At 39.4% G+C, this 21,649-nt stretch overlaps 1 protein-coding gene across 3 annotated transcripts in view; it reads left to right on the top strand.

The window, feature by feature from the left end:
- The window catches only part of LOC130916776 (transient receptor potential cation channel subfamily M member 1), an 87,259-nt gene that overhangs the window by 42,728 nt on the left and 22,882 nt on the right, over positions 1 to 21,649 (top strand). For all 3 annotated transcript variants that reach the window (XM_057837743.1, XM_057837744.1, XM_057837742.1), the window contains 15 exons: positions 7,177 to 7,253; positions 8,346 to 8,541; positions 9,830 to 10,043; positions 11,523 to 11,647; positions 11,722 to 11,893; positions 12,164 to 12,338; positions 13,648 to 13,771; positions 17,685 to 17,757; positions 17,842 to 17,942; positions 18,021 to 18,197; positions 19,364 to 19,498; positions 19,587 to 19,637; positions 20,496 to 20,636; positions 20,732 to 20,761; positions 20,838 to 21,130. In XM_057837743.1, coding sequence (XP_057693726.1) covers positions 7,177 to 7,253; positions 8,346 to 8,541; positions 9,830 to 10,043; positions 11,523 to 11,647; positions 11,722 to 11,893; positions 12,164 to 12,338; positions 13,648 to 13,771; positions 17,685 to 17,757; positions 17,842 to 17,942; positions 18,021 to 18,197; positions 19,364 to 19,498; positions 19,587 to 19,637; positions 20,496 to 20,636; positions 20,732 to 20,761; positions 20,838 to 21,130 — 2,084 coding nt within the window. The remainder of the gene's footprint in view (positions 1 to 7,176; positions 7,254 to 8,345; positions 8,542 to 9,829; positions 10,044 to 11,522; positions 11,648 to 11,721; positions 11,894 to 12,163; positions 12,339 to 13,647; positions 13,772 to 17,684; positions 17,758 to 17,841; positions 17,943 to 18,020; positions 18,198 to 19,363; positions 19,499 to 19,586; positions 19,638 to 20,495; positions 20,637 to 20,731; positions 20,762 to 20,837; positions 21,131 to 21,649) is intronic.

Genomic DNA, 21,649 nt, shown 5'->3' with positions numbered 1-21,649 from the left:
AAAGCCCATGGCACTGTGGCTAACCTCCCTAGATGTGGACGGAAAAGAAAAATTAGCAAGAGATTTGAATGAAAGATTGTGCGGATGGTGGATAAAGAACCTCGACTAACATCCAAACAAGTTCAAGCTGCCTGCAGTCCAAGGGTACAACAGTGTCAATCCGTACTATCCGTCGGCGTTTGAATGAAAAGGGACTCTATGGTAGGACACCTAGGAAGACCCCACTTCTGACCCAGAGACTTAAAAAAGCCAGGCTGGAGTTTGCCAAAACTTACCTTAGAAAGCCAAAAACATTTTGGAAGACTGTTCTCTGTTCAGATGAGACAAAAGTAGAGCTTTTGGGGAAAAGGCATCAACATAGAGATTAAAGGAAAAAAAAACAAAAAAACGAGGCCTTCAAAGAAAATAACACAGTCCTCACAGTCAAACATGGCGGAGGCTCCCTGATGTTTTGGGGTTGTTTTGCTGCCTCTGGCAATGGACTGCTTGACCGTGTGCATGACATTATGAATTCTGAAGACTACCAACAAATTTTGCAGCATAATGTAGGGCCCAGTGTGAAAAAGCTGGGTCTCCCTCAGAGGTCATGAGTCTTCCAACTGGACAATGGCCCAAAACACACTTCAAAAAGCACTAGAAAATGATCTGAGAGAAAGCACTGGAGACTTCTAAAGTGGCCAGCAATGACTCCAGACCTGAATCCCATAGAACACCTGTGGAGAGATCTAAAAATGGCAGTTTGGAGAAGGCACCCTTCAAATCTCAGAGACCCATGGAGCAGTTGACCTAAGAAGAAGAATTCCAGCAGAGCATTGTAAGAAACTCATTGATGGATACCGGAAGCGGTTGTTCGCAGTTATTTCGTCTTAAGGTTGTGCTACCAAGTATTAGGCTGAGGGTGCCAATACTTTTGTCCGGCCCATTTTTGGAGTTTTGTGTAAAATTATCATGATTTATTTTTTATTTTTTCATTCTGTTTTGTGTTTTTTCATTGCAAGCAAAATAAATGAAGATATTACTACCAAAGCATTTGTAATTGCAATCATTTTCTGGGAGAAATTGAGTATTGTCTAACAGACTTGCAGGGGTGCCAATACTCTTGGCCAGCATTGTATAATAATGATTAATAATATTAAAATGGTACTTTCTTCTATATTACCAAATATAGTCCCTTGCCCTATTAAAGCGCTGACCTAGCTGTCACAACAAGACATAAACAAATTGAATTCATTACCTATGCTATTTATATGTAACAAATAAGTAATAAAACTATTAAAGCTGGAGCTCACTCTTAATCTTGTAACAAATTACTTCAAGCGTTATATCATTTACAATAGATCTCCATCTTGTAACGTGGTACGAAACAAGACTTAAATTTTTGCTGATGTGTATTTTCCCGCGGCCTGTCCTGGGTGCGACATTCCTCGGGGGCGAACGGGGAGTCGCCACTTTAAAACATGTCTTATGACTGCGTCCTCTAGCGAGGCTAATCAGTGACATGTTGCTCTCATGTGATGGCTAACTGGATTTTCAAACCCAGGATGACAATCGAGTGCATTTACACTGAGTGAAAACAGCCAGTTTCACAGTTAATTTAAATCTTTCTACCACGAGATTCAACTCCTATCTCGTGGGTGTGATGTGATGCTCATGTTGCAAATGTCTCCTCCCCCCTTAAGTCAAGCGCAAGCCGGTGAAAGGCTGCTTTCTATTCGGCCCTCATGGGATTCACCGTGGCTCTGAAATATTCCTTAAACAGTAAAGAATTCCACGTGGGCTTCCTTCCTTTCACGCTGCGTCAAACTCAATTCATGCCAATCAATTAGTGGCTTTTATCTTCAACCGGGGTGACAACACATTCCACACTGGACCCCCAAACCGTCTATGGTCAATTTTAACTTGTGGCGTTTCTCTTGCAATAGCTTGAACTGAGCAGAAAATTTCACTTTCACAAAAGTGTAGTTTTTAAAGTTTTTCTATAATTTGTTACCCGGAATTGTTACTGCAGTGGAAAAAATTGGCTGTGATCTCCTTTCTCGCTAATCTGCGGGTCAGGAGACCTGGCCCATGTGACCGTAGCACACAAAGGAGGTCATCATAGAATATTGCATGAGGACAGTGCCATTTCAAAGTTATTGCAATTTAGTACGTCGCAAAATGTATTTCTCAATGTATGAATCTTTTTTTTTTTTTTTTTCCATGAAAAAAAAGTCATAACTCATTGACCACCATTAACAGGTCATAAAATGTCTAATCCCATTTGACTGTGGATTAATTAGATATCTGTCATTGTCAAATATTGTATGAATTCCTTTCATCAATCTTTTTTTTAACTCAGCCAATTAGTGAAAATGATACTAGTGTTTTGGGGTCATTTTGCAGTGTAATAAGAGTAGTGCTGCAACGATTAATCGATTAAATCAAATAATTCGATTAGAAGAATGTTTCGAAATTAATTTTGCTGCTTTGAGTATTTGCGTAAAGTGGCGTTGTAATGATTTGTTTTGAAAGTGTTTGCATTAATTGTATTAATTTGGTTAAAACTTCCCTCTAGTGGTGGCAGTGAATATGACATAACTCATTTGGCATGGCTGAATCCAGCTGCTCCCTGTTATGACCAACATTTGTTTTTGTTTGAGCTAATGTTTTTTAATGCATTCGTAATTTAGTTTATAGGTAGGCTATATTTAGCCGTTTTTTTTTTTTTTGGGGGGGGCGGGAATATGTGTTTGAACCATTTGTAAAGAGCATTGTTTAAAATAAAAAAAAAAACGTTAGAATTTTATAGCATTTAAGCTAGCGGACTTTTGCTATGTAAGTTAGGCAATTGTTCTTTTGTTGTACATAGATCCTCACTTATTTATTTTTGTTGAATCGTTTAAGGCTCAGCTCAGATATTTTCATCTTTTATGTTCCTTATCCGATTACTCGATTATTCGTACTAACTAGTTAATCGTAGGGTTGCCACCTGTCCCTTAAAATAAGGAACGATCCGAAATTGGGAATTAAATTTTGCGTTCCATATTGTACTAATTAGGAATATAAACGAAGAGAGATATTTCTATGCATTTTAGGAGTTTTGGGGATGTCCCTTTTTTTTTCTCCGCCTGTACAGCTTTGGGCGCGAGGGGGGCGTCCCGTATTTCTTATTTCTGAAAGGTGACAACCCTAGTTAAACGATTAATCGACTACTAAAATAATCGATAGCTGCAGCCCTAAATAAGAGCATATACAGTCTGTGAGTGTTATATTTTTGTTTTATGACTGGTCCTGAAAGGTTTATATGCGTCAATATTCATTGCTCTGAGAGTTTTAAAACGCGACTCAATATTATTTTTTGTTTGCTAGCGCGACAATGGCATCTTAACGTTAAGCTAACAGATTTTTTAAAACCAAGGGATGCTGTTTGTTTTGTATTTTAAGGCACTATTTGTCATTTTCTCTGTGTTTGCAGTTTTAAAGTTTACCTTAAATTGGCATTGCCATTTACTGTAATAAAGAAGCACAAATACCTAGCCTGTTAGCTTAATGGCAGCCACTGTTTTTACTTGTACATTGATCACACATTAACTTTGGCACATTACCACTTAGAATGTTTAAACTAAGGAAACAGGTCAACAACCTTCCTACTGTTCTAACAGCTTTAATGTTTTTCATGAATTAACTTTGGCTGCCATTGACGGAGATAGACGTCTAATCCTTTAGAACTGTGAGGGGCTAGTAGCGCTTCAATGTTAAAATTAGGGTTGTTCCGATCATGTTTTTTTGCTCCCGATCCGATCTCGATCGTTTTAGTTTGAGTATCTGCCGATCCCGATATTTCCCGATCCGATTGCTTTTTTTTTGCTCCCGATTCAATTCCAATCATTCCCGATAATTTTTCCCAATCATATACATTTTGGCAGTGCATTAAGAAAAAAATGAATAAAACTCGGACGAATATATACATTCAACATACAGTACATGAGTACTGTATTTGTTTATTATGACAATAAATCCTCAAGATGGCATTTACATTATTAACATTCTTTCTGTGAGAGGGATCCACGGATAGAAAGACTTGTAATTCTTAAAGGATAAATGTGACTTTGTATATTGTGACTAAATATTGCCATCTAGTGTATTTGTTGAGCTTTCAGTAAATGATACTGTAGCCATTTAACTGCCCAAATGCATGATGGGAAGTGCAACCATGACTGTGCGTAGTGGTACCAATTGATATATCTTCTCTGCGTTGGGAACTAATATAGGGTGTTAAGAAAAAGATGAATTACTACCTTTCTTCCCCACATTGCTTCCCACGACATTTCTAATCGTAGGGAGAGGGATTGTAAGGCATTAGCCAATTAAAAAAAGGCTCCAAAGGCTGCCAAAATTCACTCTACTCATTTAATGCTGCCTTTTAGCTCTATATACAGGTAAAACTGCGCCATTACAGATTGAATGCGACAATGCGTGAGTGGGTCGTGCAGTGCATGCGTTAATTGTGTTAAATATTTTAATGTGATAAATTTTTTGAAAAATTCATTACCGCCGTTAACGGGATAAATTTGATAACCCTACCTTAAGCCTAATCTAAAGACTCTGGATGAGTGTAACATATTATGTCTGTAACGTTAAATACAATTAGAAAACGATTTAATTAAAAAATATATATATACTAAAAGAAAGGCATGTCCGATATTTTTTTGCCGATTCCGATACTTTGAAAATGACGTGACCGGACCCGATCGATCGGGACATCTCTAGTTAAAATGGATTTGATGTTTTTCGCTGTCAACGGGAGGGAATGAATTAAAGACTCCAAAAACTAGTCGATTTTCAATCCACTCACAATGGTCCATTATCTTGTTGTGTCGGCTGTTTCCTAACGGCCGCATGTTTGGAATGAATGTTGTTTATTGTGCCGAGGCTTGTCTTAATTCTTGTTAATTTGCCCCGTGTGACACAGTGTGATCCGCCACTATATCCAAATCTTCAAGGGTTTTCGTTAAGCGCTCGCAGGCAGCTCTAGCAAGGCAGCTGCTTTGGTTTTTCATCGCTGTGCTTAATATGTTTAGGTACGCTGAAACAACTGCCTCATGTCAGCCAAAACCTTCTGAAAATGGGTTTTGTTTTCCTCTTCTATAATTAACAACGTCCCCCAGTGCTTCACCAAAAAGTGTCTCATTAGGGACATTTCACTTGGCTTTTCGAGACCCCGCGACTTCTTTTTTTCCCCTCACTGACTCAAAGTGGTCGGCCATAAAAGGAGCGTTGGTACAAGCATTTCACATAAGGAAGCTTGTTAACTTCCAACTCAGCTAATGGCTTCATTTGCTTATTTAAGAAAACACAAAGCCTTTAATAACTTAAAAGTATTAATTTTCAGTCCATAGGTGACAAGTAAATCATATTGACAAACTTTTGTTATCCTCTAATAACAACAACACGCTGCCCTTGTACAAACAAGCTCATATAGTGCAAAATATGACTGACATTTTTAGGATATCGTGGCGTCTGTTTTATGTTATCTTTTTCTCTAACAGAAAACTGTGGAAATAGAGATTAACTGCAATTAGTATTGACTGACCTTACCCCCAGCTGGAGAGCAGTCATGTCTTAACAAGGCGCCCTCCGAAAGAATGCCAGCATCCAATTCTCCCAATTATGCAAATTTGGGTTGAAATCAAAAGTATTTGGAAATGGGGGCAGGGGGAAGGTGCTTGTTTTCAAAATGAAAAGTGTGGGTGCATCAACTCGCCGTGGCGCACAAACAAGTAACTTCTTCCACACTGCTGCGAGGGCAACACCAAGAAAAGGAGTTTGAACAAATTGGGAGATTAGGGGCCCCTTATCAAAGTAGATTTATTGTGCCTTGTTCAAGCGGCCAGTGAAAATACCCCGTGGGCATGGGGAAGGGGGTCATGGGACTCCCAAAAGGATTACCTTGAACTGGAGTCATGAGACTGGGCCGAACAAAGAGCCCGCTCACATGCTCATCATATTAGCTGGCCCTCATAAAGTGAACAAGTGTCATGTCCTGTGGGATTCAGTAGGACTGCAGCAGCAGTAGCAGCAGCAACAACTCTCCAGCTCCAGCTCACTTTTCACCTCAGCTTCTCAGAGAGGCGACCAAATGCTCGGAACCAAAGTTTTTATGTAAGTGGAATTACTATAAATCTTTGAAACTTTGATTTGATGTCAATGTTTTTATTAAGTGGATGTGACCTCTTGGCAAAAGTAGAAAGTGAGTTTATTTGTGGCTGACTGCTGAGCAACAGGTTTTTTTTTAGTGAATGCTCACTTAGAGAAAAAAATAATATTCTGCTCCAAATTATTGGAATTTAAAAAAAAAAAAAAAGTTTTTTTTTTTTTTGTTTTTTTACAGTAAATTAATTGGTCACACAGGTTTATTGAGTCATTCTAACTTAGAGATGAAAAACAAAACAAAACTATAATGTTCCAAATTATTGCTTTGTTTAATTTTAAGTATTTTCCCCATCTACTTAAAATTATTATTTGGAATTTAAAAATAAATAAAAATAAAACAACGTTTACATAGAGAGCAATTGTATTTTTCTTACTAAATATACATAGCAATTGTAATCACATTTAATTTATTATCATTGCTTTTTAAAATACTGGTCTCTTTTAAAAAAAAAACAAAAAACTTTTTGTCAATAAATGATGGAAAAATCCTAGTAGCTATGAAACGATCAATTTAACAGTCTACATTCTTTGCCTACGGCCTTTTTCTGGAATCAAAACACAACAGCAATCGTGATTCCAAATCACAAGGCATCATTACAAATCCATTAGTTTTGTCGTCTAGTCACACTCAAATGATTTTCAAGTGGAAAAGAGGAGGGGGATACAATTCATTGTAGGAAATGTGTTAAAGCTAATGAAGACATTAATGAATGTTCCTGTTTTTCCACTGTTTTCACTTCCAGTGCCAAGGCTTTCCTGGAAAGCCGAGCTGCCTGCCATCGTTCTACTTTTAATTAGTCATTCACGCTTGACAATAGCGCCGAAATTTTGCGCTCAGCTCAAGTTATTTTCTTCTCCGAGTTGGAAACGCATAAGACGGGAAGCAGTGTGTGGCCGACTGCTTTTTGTGCGATGCATCTCGGTGGCTGCTTCGACTGTGACAAAGAGTGACGCGGAAGCTTTGTCTTTCTTTTATCTTCTCAGGCACAGCGAGTCTGGATTGAAAGGACGTTTCTGAAAAGAGAATGTATACACATCTTTCCCACTAAGGACACAACCAGGTAATAGAAATCTCCTGAATATGTATGGGCAATGTTTATGTGTAATATGAAACACAGTTGTAAATATACTATTCCACATGGCCCTTGTTAGGAAAAGAGGTTCATGAGATAAATGAATGAATAGACTGCTGTTTTAAAACACTGTCTTGTATACTATTTAATTTTAAATCATTGATATTGACAGCAATAGACGTCAAATCCATTTGAATGTCAGCCAATGAGTTAACAACTATAAAAACATTTTTAAAAAATGTTATCACAATATTTAGTAAATTAAATTAGGCTGTAAATTCTATAGTTATTTTATTTTTAACCTGTCCTGTTCAGGTGCTTGGACATGAAGAATTGTAGGTCTGAATGCCTTCTAATGCTCAGTTTTACTGTTCAAGGGGACAGACTGAAATAAACACATATACAGAAAAAAAATTATGCTAAAAGACTACAGTAGAATGACAAAGTAGTCATATCTTAAATTACTGAGGGGACATCATGTAAGGAATATACAAGCTAACTAATAGGACAGGTAAGACTGGGGTTTGACAGGACAGTGTGAGTTAAAAAAAAAAAATTATGACACGGTAAGCCATTAGATATGGATCAAAACACAGTCGCAGAAGTTTGTAGTATTTATTATTACAAAACGAGAACTAAGGGAGCATGTCAGAACACGCGAGAAAAATACAAACAAAAATGGCACAAACCGAGTCGGCGAGAGAACCATGGGGATGGCAACAATGGCCAGAAAAGGCCAAAACAAATAATAGCAAAGTCCAACAAAAATACCAGCACAGCAACAATGTGATAACAAATAATACAACCGTAACCAAGCAAGAGATCTCAAGATGACGCACAGTCCTTAAATATTGAGCATTCCTAATATGTCACAGGTGTGTCGCATGGCTCCGCCCATCCGGCTCAATCAGGTGCTGAATGAAAATAAGGAACTGAGAACGCACACAAACAAGACAATTTTCAGTTATAGAATTCTTTGTTCAGATTAGAATTACCAAATCGATCTCCACCATTTTAACTTAGAATGATGGGGCCTATTTGGAATAAATTGCAATGTTTACGGCGCATGCATCTGTTTAGGTGTTCATGTGGTCAGCTGACAACGCAACATGTGGCCATCCCACCCGGCGCCAACTCTCTAGAAGAGGCCCACCAGCTTGTGCAGATCGACACCCTCAAGGACAAATGGAGCGTGATCAAGCACACCAGGACCTACCCGACGGACTCTTTCGGCGTGATCGAGTTCCAGGGTGGCGGGTTCATCAACAAGGCCATGGTGAGAGTAATAGTCGAGATGGGTAAAGTAGCCAAAAATTTTACTCAAGTAAGAGTACCTTTACTTCAAAATAATATTACTCAAGTAAGAGTAAAAGCAGTCATCCAAAAAATGTACTCAAGTACAAGTAAAAAAGTATCCAGTGAAAAGAATACTCAAGTAATGAGTAACTGTTTCATTTTTTTTTTTTTTTAACAATGGCATTTTTTTCTCTCAGCACAAACTTATCTATATGAGCTGTTGTTATAATGATACTGTAGAATAACCCCATTACATAACCACATAAGCCAAATAAAAAAATAAAAAATCATTAATGAGACGGGGAAAAAAACAGTAATGAAGCATTAGTCATCCAAAGAGCATGAGTGCCCTGCCCTCTAGTGGAGAAAATAGTTCCCAATTTGAATCGTGAATAGTGTAGTTTCTTATGAAATTAAAAGGATCATATCTCCGGTTTTCTGTGGTCAATTGGAGCCAAATAAAAACTGGGAGAGAGTTTTAAATCTGCACTTTCGATTCATGTTGAGGGCAGCATTCTATGTCATATATTTCATTTGTTACGGTGCTTTAACCCCTTCAGACCTGAGCATGCTGCTGAAGTACATGACGCGTTCGTGTCGCTAAGTCAATAAATACACTGAATTTAGTTGCTATTGCCACTTCTGGGAGATTATTGGACGGAACTTTACTTATCGAAATCAAATCATGATGTTTAGCACGCCCTCTTTGCTATTTTTGGCTCTTTAAAAATGACTGGGACAAAACGCAACTTCAAAAAAGCAAATGTAAGTGCTCATTTCTCGTTAAAAACAATGTAACTTCAACATTAAAAATAACCAATAAAAGCTTGAAATATCCCCGACCAAAAATTGCACTTTGTTCTGGTATTTGAGTACAGTAAAAATCAATTTTACGTGCCTGAAGGGGTTAAACATGCATGATTGAACAGGTTTGCGTGATCATAGAATGGCAAACTTGGATCTGATTGGTGTCAATTGGTGTCAAAGATATATATATATCTAATATGTACAATACAGAGGAAAAATCTAAAGACTCTTGTGTAGCCCAAGGTAGCAGAGTAAGAGTATCGTTTTTTTTTTTTTCACAAATCTACTGGTATGGCTTAGTAAAAGTACTATTAGAAGTATATTTTTCTCAAAAATTGCCTCAAGTAAATGTAACGGAGTACATGTAACACGTTACTAGCCACCTCTGGTAATAGTCTGTAGAGTCAAATGAACCAACGCCACGAATTCACAAATACCGGTTCCCTTCTTCTCCACGCTAGTACATCCGAGTCTCCTACGACACCAAACCGGACAACCTGCTGCATCTGATGGTGAAGGACTGGCAGCTGGAGCTGCCCACTTTACTCATCTCTGTGCACGGAGGCCTCCAGAACTTTGACCTTCAGCCCAAACTCAAGCAAGTTTTTGGCAAAGGCCTGATTAAAGCCGCCGTCACCACTGGTGCATGGATCTTCACGGGTGGCGTCAACACAGGTGAGTACGACCCAGAATAATTCCTTTACTATTCACTTAAATAACTATTAGTGAAATTAGAAGATTAGCCCTGCACTCAACTGTTATTACATAATGCTGCTTCTGCAATTTTCTGGCTGGGAGGGGAGGTGACTGACCCTTTGTGACAGGTTTAAACAATATAATTAAGAGCTATTTGGAGGGCATAATTCATTATGAATGACGAGCTGTGTGATGCACTTATCACTCCATATCCCATCAATCCATTTCGAGACCACCTTTACTGAGGAGCTCCCTGGAAATGCATTAGTTATTTAATTGGTCCAGAATTTTAATTTGTTAGAGACAAAAAAATGGATCAAAAATGGATCTTTGTTGAGCTATTGATGCTAGTATATGCTCCTTTATTAGACAGTGACAGTTAATTTGTGTTGCAACCTGTTGTTGTATAACAGAATTGATAGCTTAATTGGTTCGACTAAATGTGACAAGATTTTTATTTTATATACAGTTTGTACCGTAATTTTCGGACTATAAGCCACAACTTTTTCCCCTAATTTTGAATCCTGTGGCTTATAGTCAAGTGTGGCTTATTTCTTAATTTATTTGGGTTAATAGGTAACACTTTGTTTTACAGCAGCGTCATAAGACTGTCAAAGACAATCGTAATTATGACATGACACTATCATGGGCATTACTGAATGCTTACGACAGATGTCATTAAGAGTCACTAACTCCATTTATGTCGAGCTCGGATCTCTTGTATCCATTCAAAAGTGAGATAATTTGCAGGATAACACTAAATGAAATCTGTTATAAGCAGTCATTAACGCTCATGACAGAGTCATGTCATAATTATGATTGTCTAATGACAGTCTTGTAGCGCCACTGTCAAATAAAGTGTTACCAAATACCATAACTAGCAATTAATGAAACAACTGGAACAGTAACTGAAGAAATAATTGGCACAGAACATTAGTTTTGATTGTTATTTACAGTACATCTGTAGTGCTGCGATGCATGCTAGGAGGCATGTTAGACAACAACAGTGTTGACAACAGGTGGCAGCAGAGGTTGACTGTCTCTCCCAAGGGAGCAGTGATGGCCAAATGAAGCTTTGCAGCCAACTGGAATAAAGCTTCATGGTGGTTCATTTGGTCTTATGACAGTCGTATGATGCCGCTGTTAAATAACGTGTTACCGATTAATATCTTTTGGTGTAAATATCCCATAATACAGTGAGGATAGCTACGGCTTATAGTCCAATGCGGTTTATCTATGAACAAATGCCGTTTTCGTGTCAAATTTTGTGGTTGGCGGCTTATAGTCAGGCGTGCAAAAATTACGGTACATACTTTTTGTGATATTTTTGTTTACATTCGTGTCATGATATTTGACCTGAAGAGAAGAGACACAACACCGTTGACACTAGTGTCACACTGTCAGCCAAATTTAGTTCTCAGTCCATATTTTTATTTTTTCATGATTTTGTTTTCTTAGGCGTGATCCGTCATGTGGGAGATGCCTTGAAGGATCATTCCTCCAAATCACGAGGGAAAGTGTGCGCAATAGGAATCGCCCCTTGGGGCATCCTGGAGAACAAAGAGGACCTCATCGGGAAAGATGTGAGCATCCAATGTCCAAATGTTTGAAACAAAGAAAGGCTTCAATGAAAGTTGATGAGAGCTTCTCCATTCAGGTGACCAGACCATACCAGACCATGGCCAACCCACTGAGCAAATTAGCGGTACTCAACAACAGCCACTCGCACTTTATCCTGACCGACAATGGCACTTGCGGCAAGTACGGCTCTGAGGTCAAACTGCGGCGCCTGCTGGAGAAGCACATCTCGCTGCAGAAGATCAACACCCGTAAGTGACAGCAGACACGTCGGAGGGAATCTAATGGGCACGTCGTCTTTCATGACTCATGGACGGAGAGCTTCCCATGTGACCCATGGGCTTCCCTTTGTCATCCTATGCCTGGTGCTTGGATAAGGCAGGGACAGCAAAGGGATGCTCAGCTGTCACCACAGACTTCGCTTGAGCTCACCTTCTGGCATTATCTGTGTCCTCACATTAACATCCTGGTCTGAGCTTTGGAAAATTCAAGAATAAAAATGCATTTTGTGTTGTTCACAGGTCTGGGCCAGGGAGTTCCACTGGTGTGTCTAATAGTGGAAGGAGGTCCGAATGTTATTTCCATCGCACTGGAGAGTCTGCGAGACGAGCCTCCCATTCCGGTGGTGGTGTGCGATGGGAGCGGCCGTGCTTCTGACATTATTTCTTTCGCACATAAATTCTCAGAAGATGGAGGGTGAGCGTGTTTTTGCGCTCCATTGCTAGTGCTTCATAGATAGTTTGATTTAATGAATTGACTAACTCATTGGCTGCCACATCCAATCTAGTGATGCCAGCCTAACCCAGTTAAAATGGATTGGATGTCTAACTGCTATTAATAGCAGCGAAAGAGTTACTACAGTGATCCCTCGCTACTTTGTGCTTCAAACTTCACGTCCTCAGTCCATTGCAGATTTTTTTTTCAATCAACAAATAAAGAAATACAGATGAGCTGTCCCGAGGCAATCGTGCAGTCTCACTCTCCCTGCTCTTTGTTGGTCGGGCAGTGCACTGGAGTTGCTTATTAAAGTCAACGATGACTGATAGACGTTTGGGTTTGATCTTGCCAGAGAAGTTTGGAAGCCGAAACTTTCAAGGCGTGTGAATCATGGTTTAACTCTTAAACATTTATTGTGGTAACTCACTATGTGTAAGTGAGCAGCTTGAGCGGATTTGAGTGGACTCACTCAATGACGCCTTTAATAAAGCCTTGCATTTTTCTGCTTTATTTTTGTTCAAAAATAATTCAGCAGGACAGTAATATGTTTAAAACTGATCATACTTATTACATTTCAAGTGCTTAACAAAGATTTACTAAAATACATATTTACAGTATTTAAAAGTTGTTTTTTTAAATTGTACTCTAGGAAAAAAGTGAAAAAACTTGTCGTATATGTATGTCTTTCCAATGCTAATCTAAAGCTAAAACAATTCTTTTTTTGGCGGGGGGGGGGGTCGTCACTTCACGTTTTTTTAGTTATCACGGCGGGTTCTGGTCCCAATTAATTGCGAAAAACAAGGGATCAATGTAGTAACCTTATGTGTTTGCAAATCTGTAAATTTTTTTATCTAAAATCTATGTAATATTATAACCATTAGTAACTAGTGGTAGCACAAGCCGTAGTGTTAATATTTTTCACAAGCTGCAATAACATAGACGCCGGGCCACAAATGGCTCCTGGACCTCGATTTGGACACCAGTGCAGCACAGTGAGGCAAGAGTAAGATAATAGTTGCCTTGTTTTTGAACATCTATAAAAGTTTTATACAATAAATCAATGTATTCATAATAAAAACTAGTGCTAGTATTTGCCAGAACGTTTTGTATTTGTCATGAGTGCGAGAACATAGACGCCTGGCCACAAATGGCCCCTGTGCCGCAGTTTGGATACCACTCTAGTAACGCAAGGGAACAAAATGCCCAACAATACTTTAGTGTTAACAGTGTCAGAAGCTATAATGATGATAATAAAAAATCTACTTTAACAGGTTACATTTTCTTCCAGGTTGGTTAGCGACGATGTGCGAGATCAACTTTTGGTGACCATTCAGAAAACGTTCAACTACAGCAAAAGCCAGTCGCAGCAAATCCTACTCATGGTGATGGAGTGTATGAAGAAGCGGGAACTGGTGAGTAAGGTCAACAGTTCAAAATGTGTTAAATATGTTTTGTGAAACTGATGTGTGCCTCAATAAACATATATTTCAAGCATTTGGACTCCATGCTCATTCATCCGCTCATGTGTATTTTTTCAATTAACATATTGAATCAACATAATCCCCACCACCTGCTTGTCATTTTTCCTCCTCGCCATGCTCATGTGTGGAACGTGGAATAATCCGCCGCTTTATCATCATCCTCATCCATCAAGCCAAAGGTTGCAAAGTGGCGACCATCAGTGACACTACACTGTGAAGACATGCATAAGTGCTAAGAGTAAAAAAGTCTTTTAATCCCAAAAGTGTTTTTCCAAAGTGTCTGCTTGTTGATTCATTGAAACGCCATCATTTGGAATAAAGTCATGTGATTAGTTTAATCTGCACACTCCATACATTTGGATGGGAAAGATACAAGCACACCACTTAGGGCTGGCTCTTGCCTCATTCAGTTGCAGTAAGCATGCACTACACTTCACAGATGGAAGATCCATCTTCGTAATCCTCATTCGAGTTCCTCTCAGCCCAGAGTGCTATCATACTGTATCAACAGAGCGCATGCATCCTCTAACACTCATGTATTAGACCGCCTAATGCCCTCACACACCCAGATAAGCAACTTAAACATACTTTTTTGTTTTTTAACCAATAGATCACCACCACAATAAGCACTTGTTTTTTAATGACTATTAATTTTGACCCAGACAATGTGACACCAGAATTTGAGCTTTTTATGCTCTTAGTTCAAAAGCGAACGAAAGGTGAATCACTGTCTGCTGTAACATAATCTCTTTATCCTAAATGGATCCCCAGTGAGCAGCTGGCTAAAAAAATAGAATGTTAAGTGATGTTACACTTTGCAATATTCACCAAAGTTACAGAAAATTTTCAAAATTTGGGACATACTAATAAACTTTTTTTTTTACTTCCTTACCAATTTCAAATTTTCATCTCACTTTAAAGCAACAATAGGTCAGTTTTTCAACCTTTATAGAATATTTTCATAATATTTGTCATAATATGTCAACTGATTACTAGTTGGATGACACCTCTTTTATATTTCGAGGGGGTCTGTATCACTTTCACCGACACTAACTTTGAAGAGGGTGGCAGTAACATAAAAAACTACAAATGTCCTAAGTGCTCTACGTCATACGCCCCTTTCCACATTCATTATAATAACAAAAGTTGATGCGAACACTTTAGCGTGAAGTCTGTAAAGATGGCAGAGCAACAAAAAGTTTTGTCTGAGAATGAAAAAAAATGAAGGCTACCAGGATATACAGATCAAACATTAGCTGCTGTGCCCCCCCCCCCCCCCCCACACACACACACTAAGCCACACCATTGCTAACCGTCATATGCTATTATTTAGCCACAACTGGATTCTTTACATTATTACTTCTCATCCTTCACAAAGCCGCTGGAAACAAAAATGTTGTTTAATCCATCTGCAGGCGACCGGGAGATCTATTTTTGATCGATGATTTTACGACAAATCTTAAATAGCATAATAATGTGAATTTAGCGCCTACATCTGGGTGATGACATCGGCAGAGTAACGATTTCCGCTCAATTAGAATTCAGCCCATTGGGGAAGATTCAGAACGAGGAAAATGCTACAGAGAGCAAAATTTTTACAGAATATTCTTTATATCTAAGTATTTTCTCCACTTACTAAATATATTGTATGGTCATGACAAATAACAGTCTTGTGCTAAATAGAATATGAAATATTGGAGGTGCGACAGGGCTAAATTACTGCATAATGGTCAAAACTGCGGACTTCTTAAACCTCCCGAATAGTATTTTATGCCACCTGTTAGTCCGGCTTTTGTCATTTCCCTGCCCCGGCTTCAGAGACGGAAGAAAGAGCTTAAACAAAACGGGCTAGGCGACATGCTAACCCGAACCGAGCGGGTCGTCCAAGTATTTTCCTCGCCTTGAAAACGAAAAATCACCAAAAAAACTACCCTGACTCATGACACACACGGCGCACACGGCGGCGGGGTTGATTGTCTTCACCGATTGGCCAGTCCCTGGGAGCGAGAAAGTTTTGGCTGGTCATTCTGCTGCGGCCCCATCAGGCAGGCAGTCCTCGTCGCCGTGGGTGCAGAGGGGAATGAACGCCGAAAACACATTCTTGGTGGACAAACCGGCCGACGTTGGAGCGCGTAGCTGCCCAAGCCGAGTATAGCGCTTTCTAGGCGGGCAGGTGAAGATGGCCGAGGGGGGTCTTAAGTCTCGACCCAATCGAGAACTGGAGACAAGAGCGGGGGGTTCTCCGGGCCCAAACCGAGGATAGCGCTCTATGGGCGGGCATGCCTTTATCAGCTGGCAACCATGGTGTGCGACAAGCCGTCAGTCGTCGGCTGAGTGGCCTTCTCAGTGAACAGGGAACATTGTCACCCAGAAAATGCAAGCCACCTCCGTATTAAAACTTTTGCGATGATCCCAGTATTTGACATAACATAAAACACGTAGCTTACTCACTTCGTCATCCGTCCAATGGTCTCTTGATTGTCGGACTTCTTTTGCCCATTCTTCGCGGTGAACAGGATCTTTTGGAAATCCAATCTGCTGTAGCAACAAAAGCCTGCAGCACATTGGGCTGGCCAGACCCCAAAAAATAAACAAATTAACCCGCAAAATCAGCTGAATCCACAGTCCTGCATAGTAATGGCTGTAATGTGAAGATGATTAGTCCGCTGACATCACATTCGCCTTCGTCCTCAATCCAGATTCTACCCGGAAGTCACTCATTTTCATGGCGCGTGATTCCAAAAATTGAATAAATATATCGATCACTTCCACGCACATCCAAGTGGTCCATTACATGCAGGAGCATAAAATACAACGTGTTATATGAAATAAACATGCTTTTTTTGTGTCACGGGTACTTTAAAAACACTTCCGCTTTTGTCCACCAACGTCGGTAAAAACCAACCAAAACTGAAACCTACCAAGTGTTGCTTTAATTCTTTTAATTCAAAATGTACATTCATCCCCTGTGATGACCCTAGTGAGGATAAGCGGCTCGGGAAATGAATGAGTAGATGTGCATTCATGTGACCGACAGCATCTCTTTAATTTTAAGCGACGATGTAAATTGGCAGTGAGGCATAGGACCGTTAATAGTGATCAACAATGGTCGCATCACACGTTTATGTGTGCAATATTCCATTTTCAGTTGCAAAATATATGCACTCTTGTTTACCATAACTATGTTTAATACTTTGTAACAGTAATCATTTGTGCAATATCTCATTTGAGTTTATTTGTCCCAAAATGTAGATTTTCATAACTTTCTCTTTAGTGAAGGATGCTGAACCGAGTCGGTACCAGAAATGGATGGGTTAGCATAGTGGAGTGAGGAGGCATGGTGGAGTTGCAGGTAGTCAAAAAATGTTCATTCACAAAAAATTGAAAACATGACGTGAGGTAAAAAATACTAATAGTAATCAAGTAACAAAAAAAAAAGTATGATGATAAATTAATCACAAAGACATCAACATAACAGCAACACTGAAATGATTGAAAAAAAAATAATTATAAATAAAATGATAAAACAATGAGAAACACCTGAACAAGATGTGAAGTATAGCTGAAAGCTGATTGGTTAAGACGAGGGAAGGGCAGTTGAGAACATGTGGAAATTAAAAGCTACTCAATAAGATAAGTTTACAAAACACAGCAACGAACAATCTTAAATACGTACAAACAAAAGAAAGATCTAAATAAACAAGCCAAACTTGCCTGAAAATGGTCCACTCCTCCGCAACTCCCAATTCCATTCACACTATCAAGTCATTTGCTTCCCATATTCCTCACAGCATCCATCGTTTTTTTTTTTTTCAAACTGCCTTTGCTTCCTCCTTACAAATAGATCACCGTTTTTCGAATGGGTTCTGAGGGTCAGCAAGATATAGAAATGGCCATTCTTACGGCCTTGTTAAAAGGTACTATCACAACCAAAATAACAAGCAACAGCACACCACACATTGCTTTGATCATCAGTACCCCCTTTTTTTGTATCTCATCAGGCACGAACGCTTCCGCGGCCGACCAGCTCAGTTTGGCGCTGGCTTGGAACCGAGTGGACATTGCTCGCAATCACATCTTTGTCTATGGACATAATTTACCTGTGAGTCGTGCCTCAAGTAATGCAGTGTATTCTGTACGAGTATGATGGAATTTCGTTTTGTCTTTCTTGCCCAATTAGCCTGCCGGTGCCATCGCTAGCACGACGACCACGCTTGTCCCGGCCCAGGAAAAGCAGAAGAGTCCTGCCAGCGCCCCTCGCAACAAAAACCGGGGAAAGAAGGGGAAGGGCAAAGGAAAGGCTAAACCGGAACCTCCAGAAGAAACAGATCCACGCAAGTTGGAGCTCATTCGTTGGGTAAAACATACACGTAAGATCAGGGGTGAAAGTGGGCCAGAACGGTCAGGAACGCAGTTCCAGTATAAGATTAAGGGCCGGAATGCTTTTCCGGTACACGGTGCTTTGATTCCGAAAATATGACAGCAACTGTCAAAATGCTACGTAAAAAAAAAAATGCTAAGCTGCCTCACATGCATTTCAGCTCCAAGAAGAAAACAATCTACCAACATCAGATTTACATACACAAATGTTAACAACAAGCATAATAAAGTGCTTGTGTAGCGTAATGCGAATGCACGCAGTAAAGCAAAACGCCGGGACTCATTTATCCGTTCAATTGACTGACATACTGAAATGTGATCAGCAGAGATGGTTAGCTCTGATTGGTTCAAATGCAGATGTTTTTTGGAACAGCAAAAAAAAAAAAAAAGCTTGTTGAATTGATGCGACAAAAAAGGGCAATGCAACTTAAAATGGATCAAATCTTTAAGAGCAACAAAAGAGTTGAGGAGGCTTATTTATCATATTTAGTTTTATTTGCTCTGATGCGGAGGTTCAGAACATCTTAGCTGTTAATGTCAATGTGCACTTTGGACTTATTTTTGTTCATTTACGTGAGGCTACTTATTCATTTCCTTATGATTTAAAAAAGTCTATGTTTGCGCAATCTTCAAAATATATTCCATTTCACTCTGCATAATATAAGTCATTTGTACTTATTTTTCTGAAAGTATGTTACTTATAGCTTTATTACCTAAAAAAAATGTAAATGTTTACATGAACTTCAATTTTAATATATATCCTATGTTCTTAAGTAGTTAAAATTGAGATTTGGCATTTAGTATGTGAGGGCAAATAAAAATTAGGAGATGAAGGTTGGGGTTATTGCTGTTTTTGTTAACTTATTTTGCAAATCATTGAAAAAATACAATTTTGAATGAAAATCAGTTTTTGTGTTATAGAAATAACTGCTAAAACAGTTTTCTTTGCATTTCAGTGGTTTAAGATGTTTGACCCCCCCCCAAAAAAATGAAAGAAAATAAATAAATAAATAACATTTCTGGCTCCGTGGCGACCTTCAAGTCGGGGAGTTCCGGCAAGAAATTCTAGCCACTTTCACCCCTGCGTAAGATTGATTCATTTGTAAATATGAACAAATTTATATTATTTTTTGTACTTGTCAGGTAAATTCTCTGGAACAGGCCATGATGGATGCTCTGGTACTAGACAGAGTGGACTTTGTCAAGCTGCTTTTGGAGAATGGTGTAAATATTCACCATTTCCTCACTATTCCAAGACTGGAGGAGCTGTACAATACGGTAATTTTACACTCTTCTTGAAGTAGCTGTTTAAAACATGCAGCATGGTCAAGTCATCTCAGTGTACCACTCTACTTTCTCATTCAAGAAACTCGGCCCAGCGAATACTCTGCACGCCGTAGTACGAGATGTCAAAAAGGTAATAAATCAGTGGTACTGGACCCACCTCTAATTTGAATGGCCCCTGAAGATTTAACAGATTGTTAATGTTAATGCGTTCTTGTTGATTTATTGTTATAATAAACAAATACAATACTTATGTACAGTATGTTGAATATATATATCCGCCTTGTGTCTTATCTTTCCATTCCAACAATAATTTACAGGAAAATATGGCATATTTTAGAGATGGTTTGAATTGCGATTAATTACGATCAATTTTTTAAGTTGTGATTAACTTGACTAAAAATTTTAATCGTTTGACAGTCCTAATTTTTGTATACGCAAACTTGTTTTTCTGCTTCATGCTCGTACAGCGCCACAGCCTCTCACCCTCCCCCTGCTAAGCAGTGCGACCAAACTGTTTTTCTTGGTCACCAGTGCAGTGGTGTTTGGTACTTATGGCTAACGATGATTGACAGGTTTGTAGCTTTGATCTGGCCAGAGAGGACTCGGTAGCTCTACAATCAAAGGCACAAATGTGTTAATCATTGTTAAGCTTGTTACAGACTAGCCATAGCCCAGGCTTAAGTGTGCTGTGGCAACTCATTCATTGTTTAAGTGAGAGGCTGTTCTCGGCAGTGTGAGCGTCAAAGCATGAATGAAATGATGTTTTTGATGATGAAAAGATGTTTTTACCACCACATAAAGTACAATCTGCATATTGTCTTGTTGACCAAAACAAGCTAAGATGGCAGCGACACCTGGCCCCTGAGGGTTACATGGGCCCCTTCTTGGTCCCTGTTTTAGGAAAAATCAAGAACCGCCACTGTAATAAATGCTTCTGTCTAATGTTCTTTTGAATAATCTTTTGGTCTAAACTTTGCTTTCCTTGCAGGGAAACCTTCCCCCTGATTACCAGATCACCTTGATTGACATCGGCCTGGTGCTGGAGTACCTCATGGGTGGCGCTTACAGGAGTAATTATACCAGAAAGGCTTTTCGCAACCTCTACAATACTCTGTACGGACTTAAAAGGGTGCGCGTGGGCTTAATGAATTAAAAATGTCTCGCCGGTTATTTGGAATAATTTGTCTGTCTGATTGTAATGACTGTTTTATGCTGTGCTCTCAGCCCAAAGCGCTCAAGCTTCTCGGGATGGAGGTGAGCCATCTTGCGGCCAGTGATTTAACCAAATGCAAATATTATGAAAGGATATCTGTATTTTTCATTTTGGTAGGATGACGAACCTCGACCTAAAGGCAAGAAAAAGGCGAAAAAGAAAAAGGAGGAAGAGGTGGAGATTGACGTGGATGATCCAGAGGTGTGTCGCTTCAAGTATCCTTTCCACGAGCTGATGCTGTGGGCGGTGCTGATGAAGCGGCAAAAGATGTCGCTCTTTCTGTGGCAGCGGGGAGAAGAGGCGATGGCCAAGGCACTGGTGGCATGCAAACTCTTCAAGGCCATGGCCCACGAGTGCTCAGAGAGCGAGCTAGTGGACGACATCTCCCAAGACTTGGAGAACAATTCCAAGTTAGTGCTCTCATAAAACTGTAATGCAGGGGTGTCTAAACTTTTTTGTCTGCATTTTTTTTCCCAGAAAAATCAAATATTCATTTTTATTTTTAAATATTAACTCTTTGGCTGCCAATGACAGTGATAGACGTCAAAATACCGCCAGACCCCCATTCAAATTGGACTGGACGTTTATCGCCTTCAATGGCAGTGAAACATGAGTACCAGCTTTCCCACTTCAAATCGACTTGATGTCTATAACTGTCAATGGCAGTGAATAAATTAAGGGATACATGCAACAAAATATTCCAGACCTATAAGGATTATATATGTAATGGTACATGTATTCGTACTGAACCGTTTCGGTACTTGGTGCTCGGTTCGGAACGGAGGCGTACCGAATGAGTTTCTGACGTATTGTAACCCTTACTTTTCGAGGCTGTGAGTCGATCGGGTTAAAGTTTCTTTGTGTAGATTATATTTACTCCGTCTTCTCTACTATAATGAGGACCAATGTGGTAGGACAGTAAGAAACGT

The sequence above is a fragment of the Corythoichthys intestinalis genome, chromosome 5 (genome assembly GCF_030265065.1).
Source record: "Corythoichthys intestinalis isolate RoL2023-P3 chromosome 5, ASM3026506v1, whole genome shotgun sequence".
Classification (NCBI taxonomy): domain Eukaryota; kingdom Metazoa; phylum Chordata; class Actinopteri; order Syngnathiformes; family Syngnathidae; genus Corythoichthys; species Corythoichthys intestinalis.
This window is presented reverse-complemented; position numbering and strand designations above follow the sequence as displayed.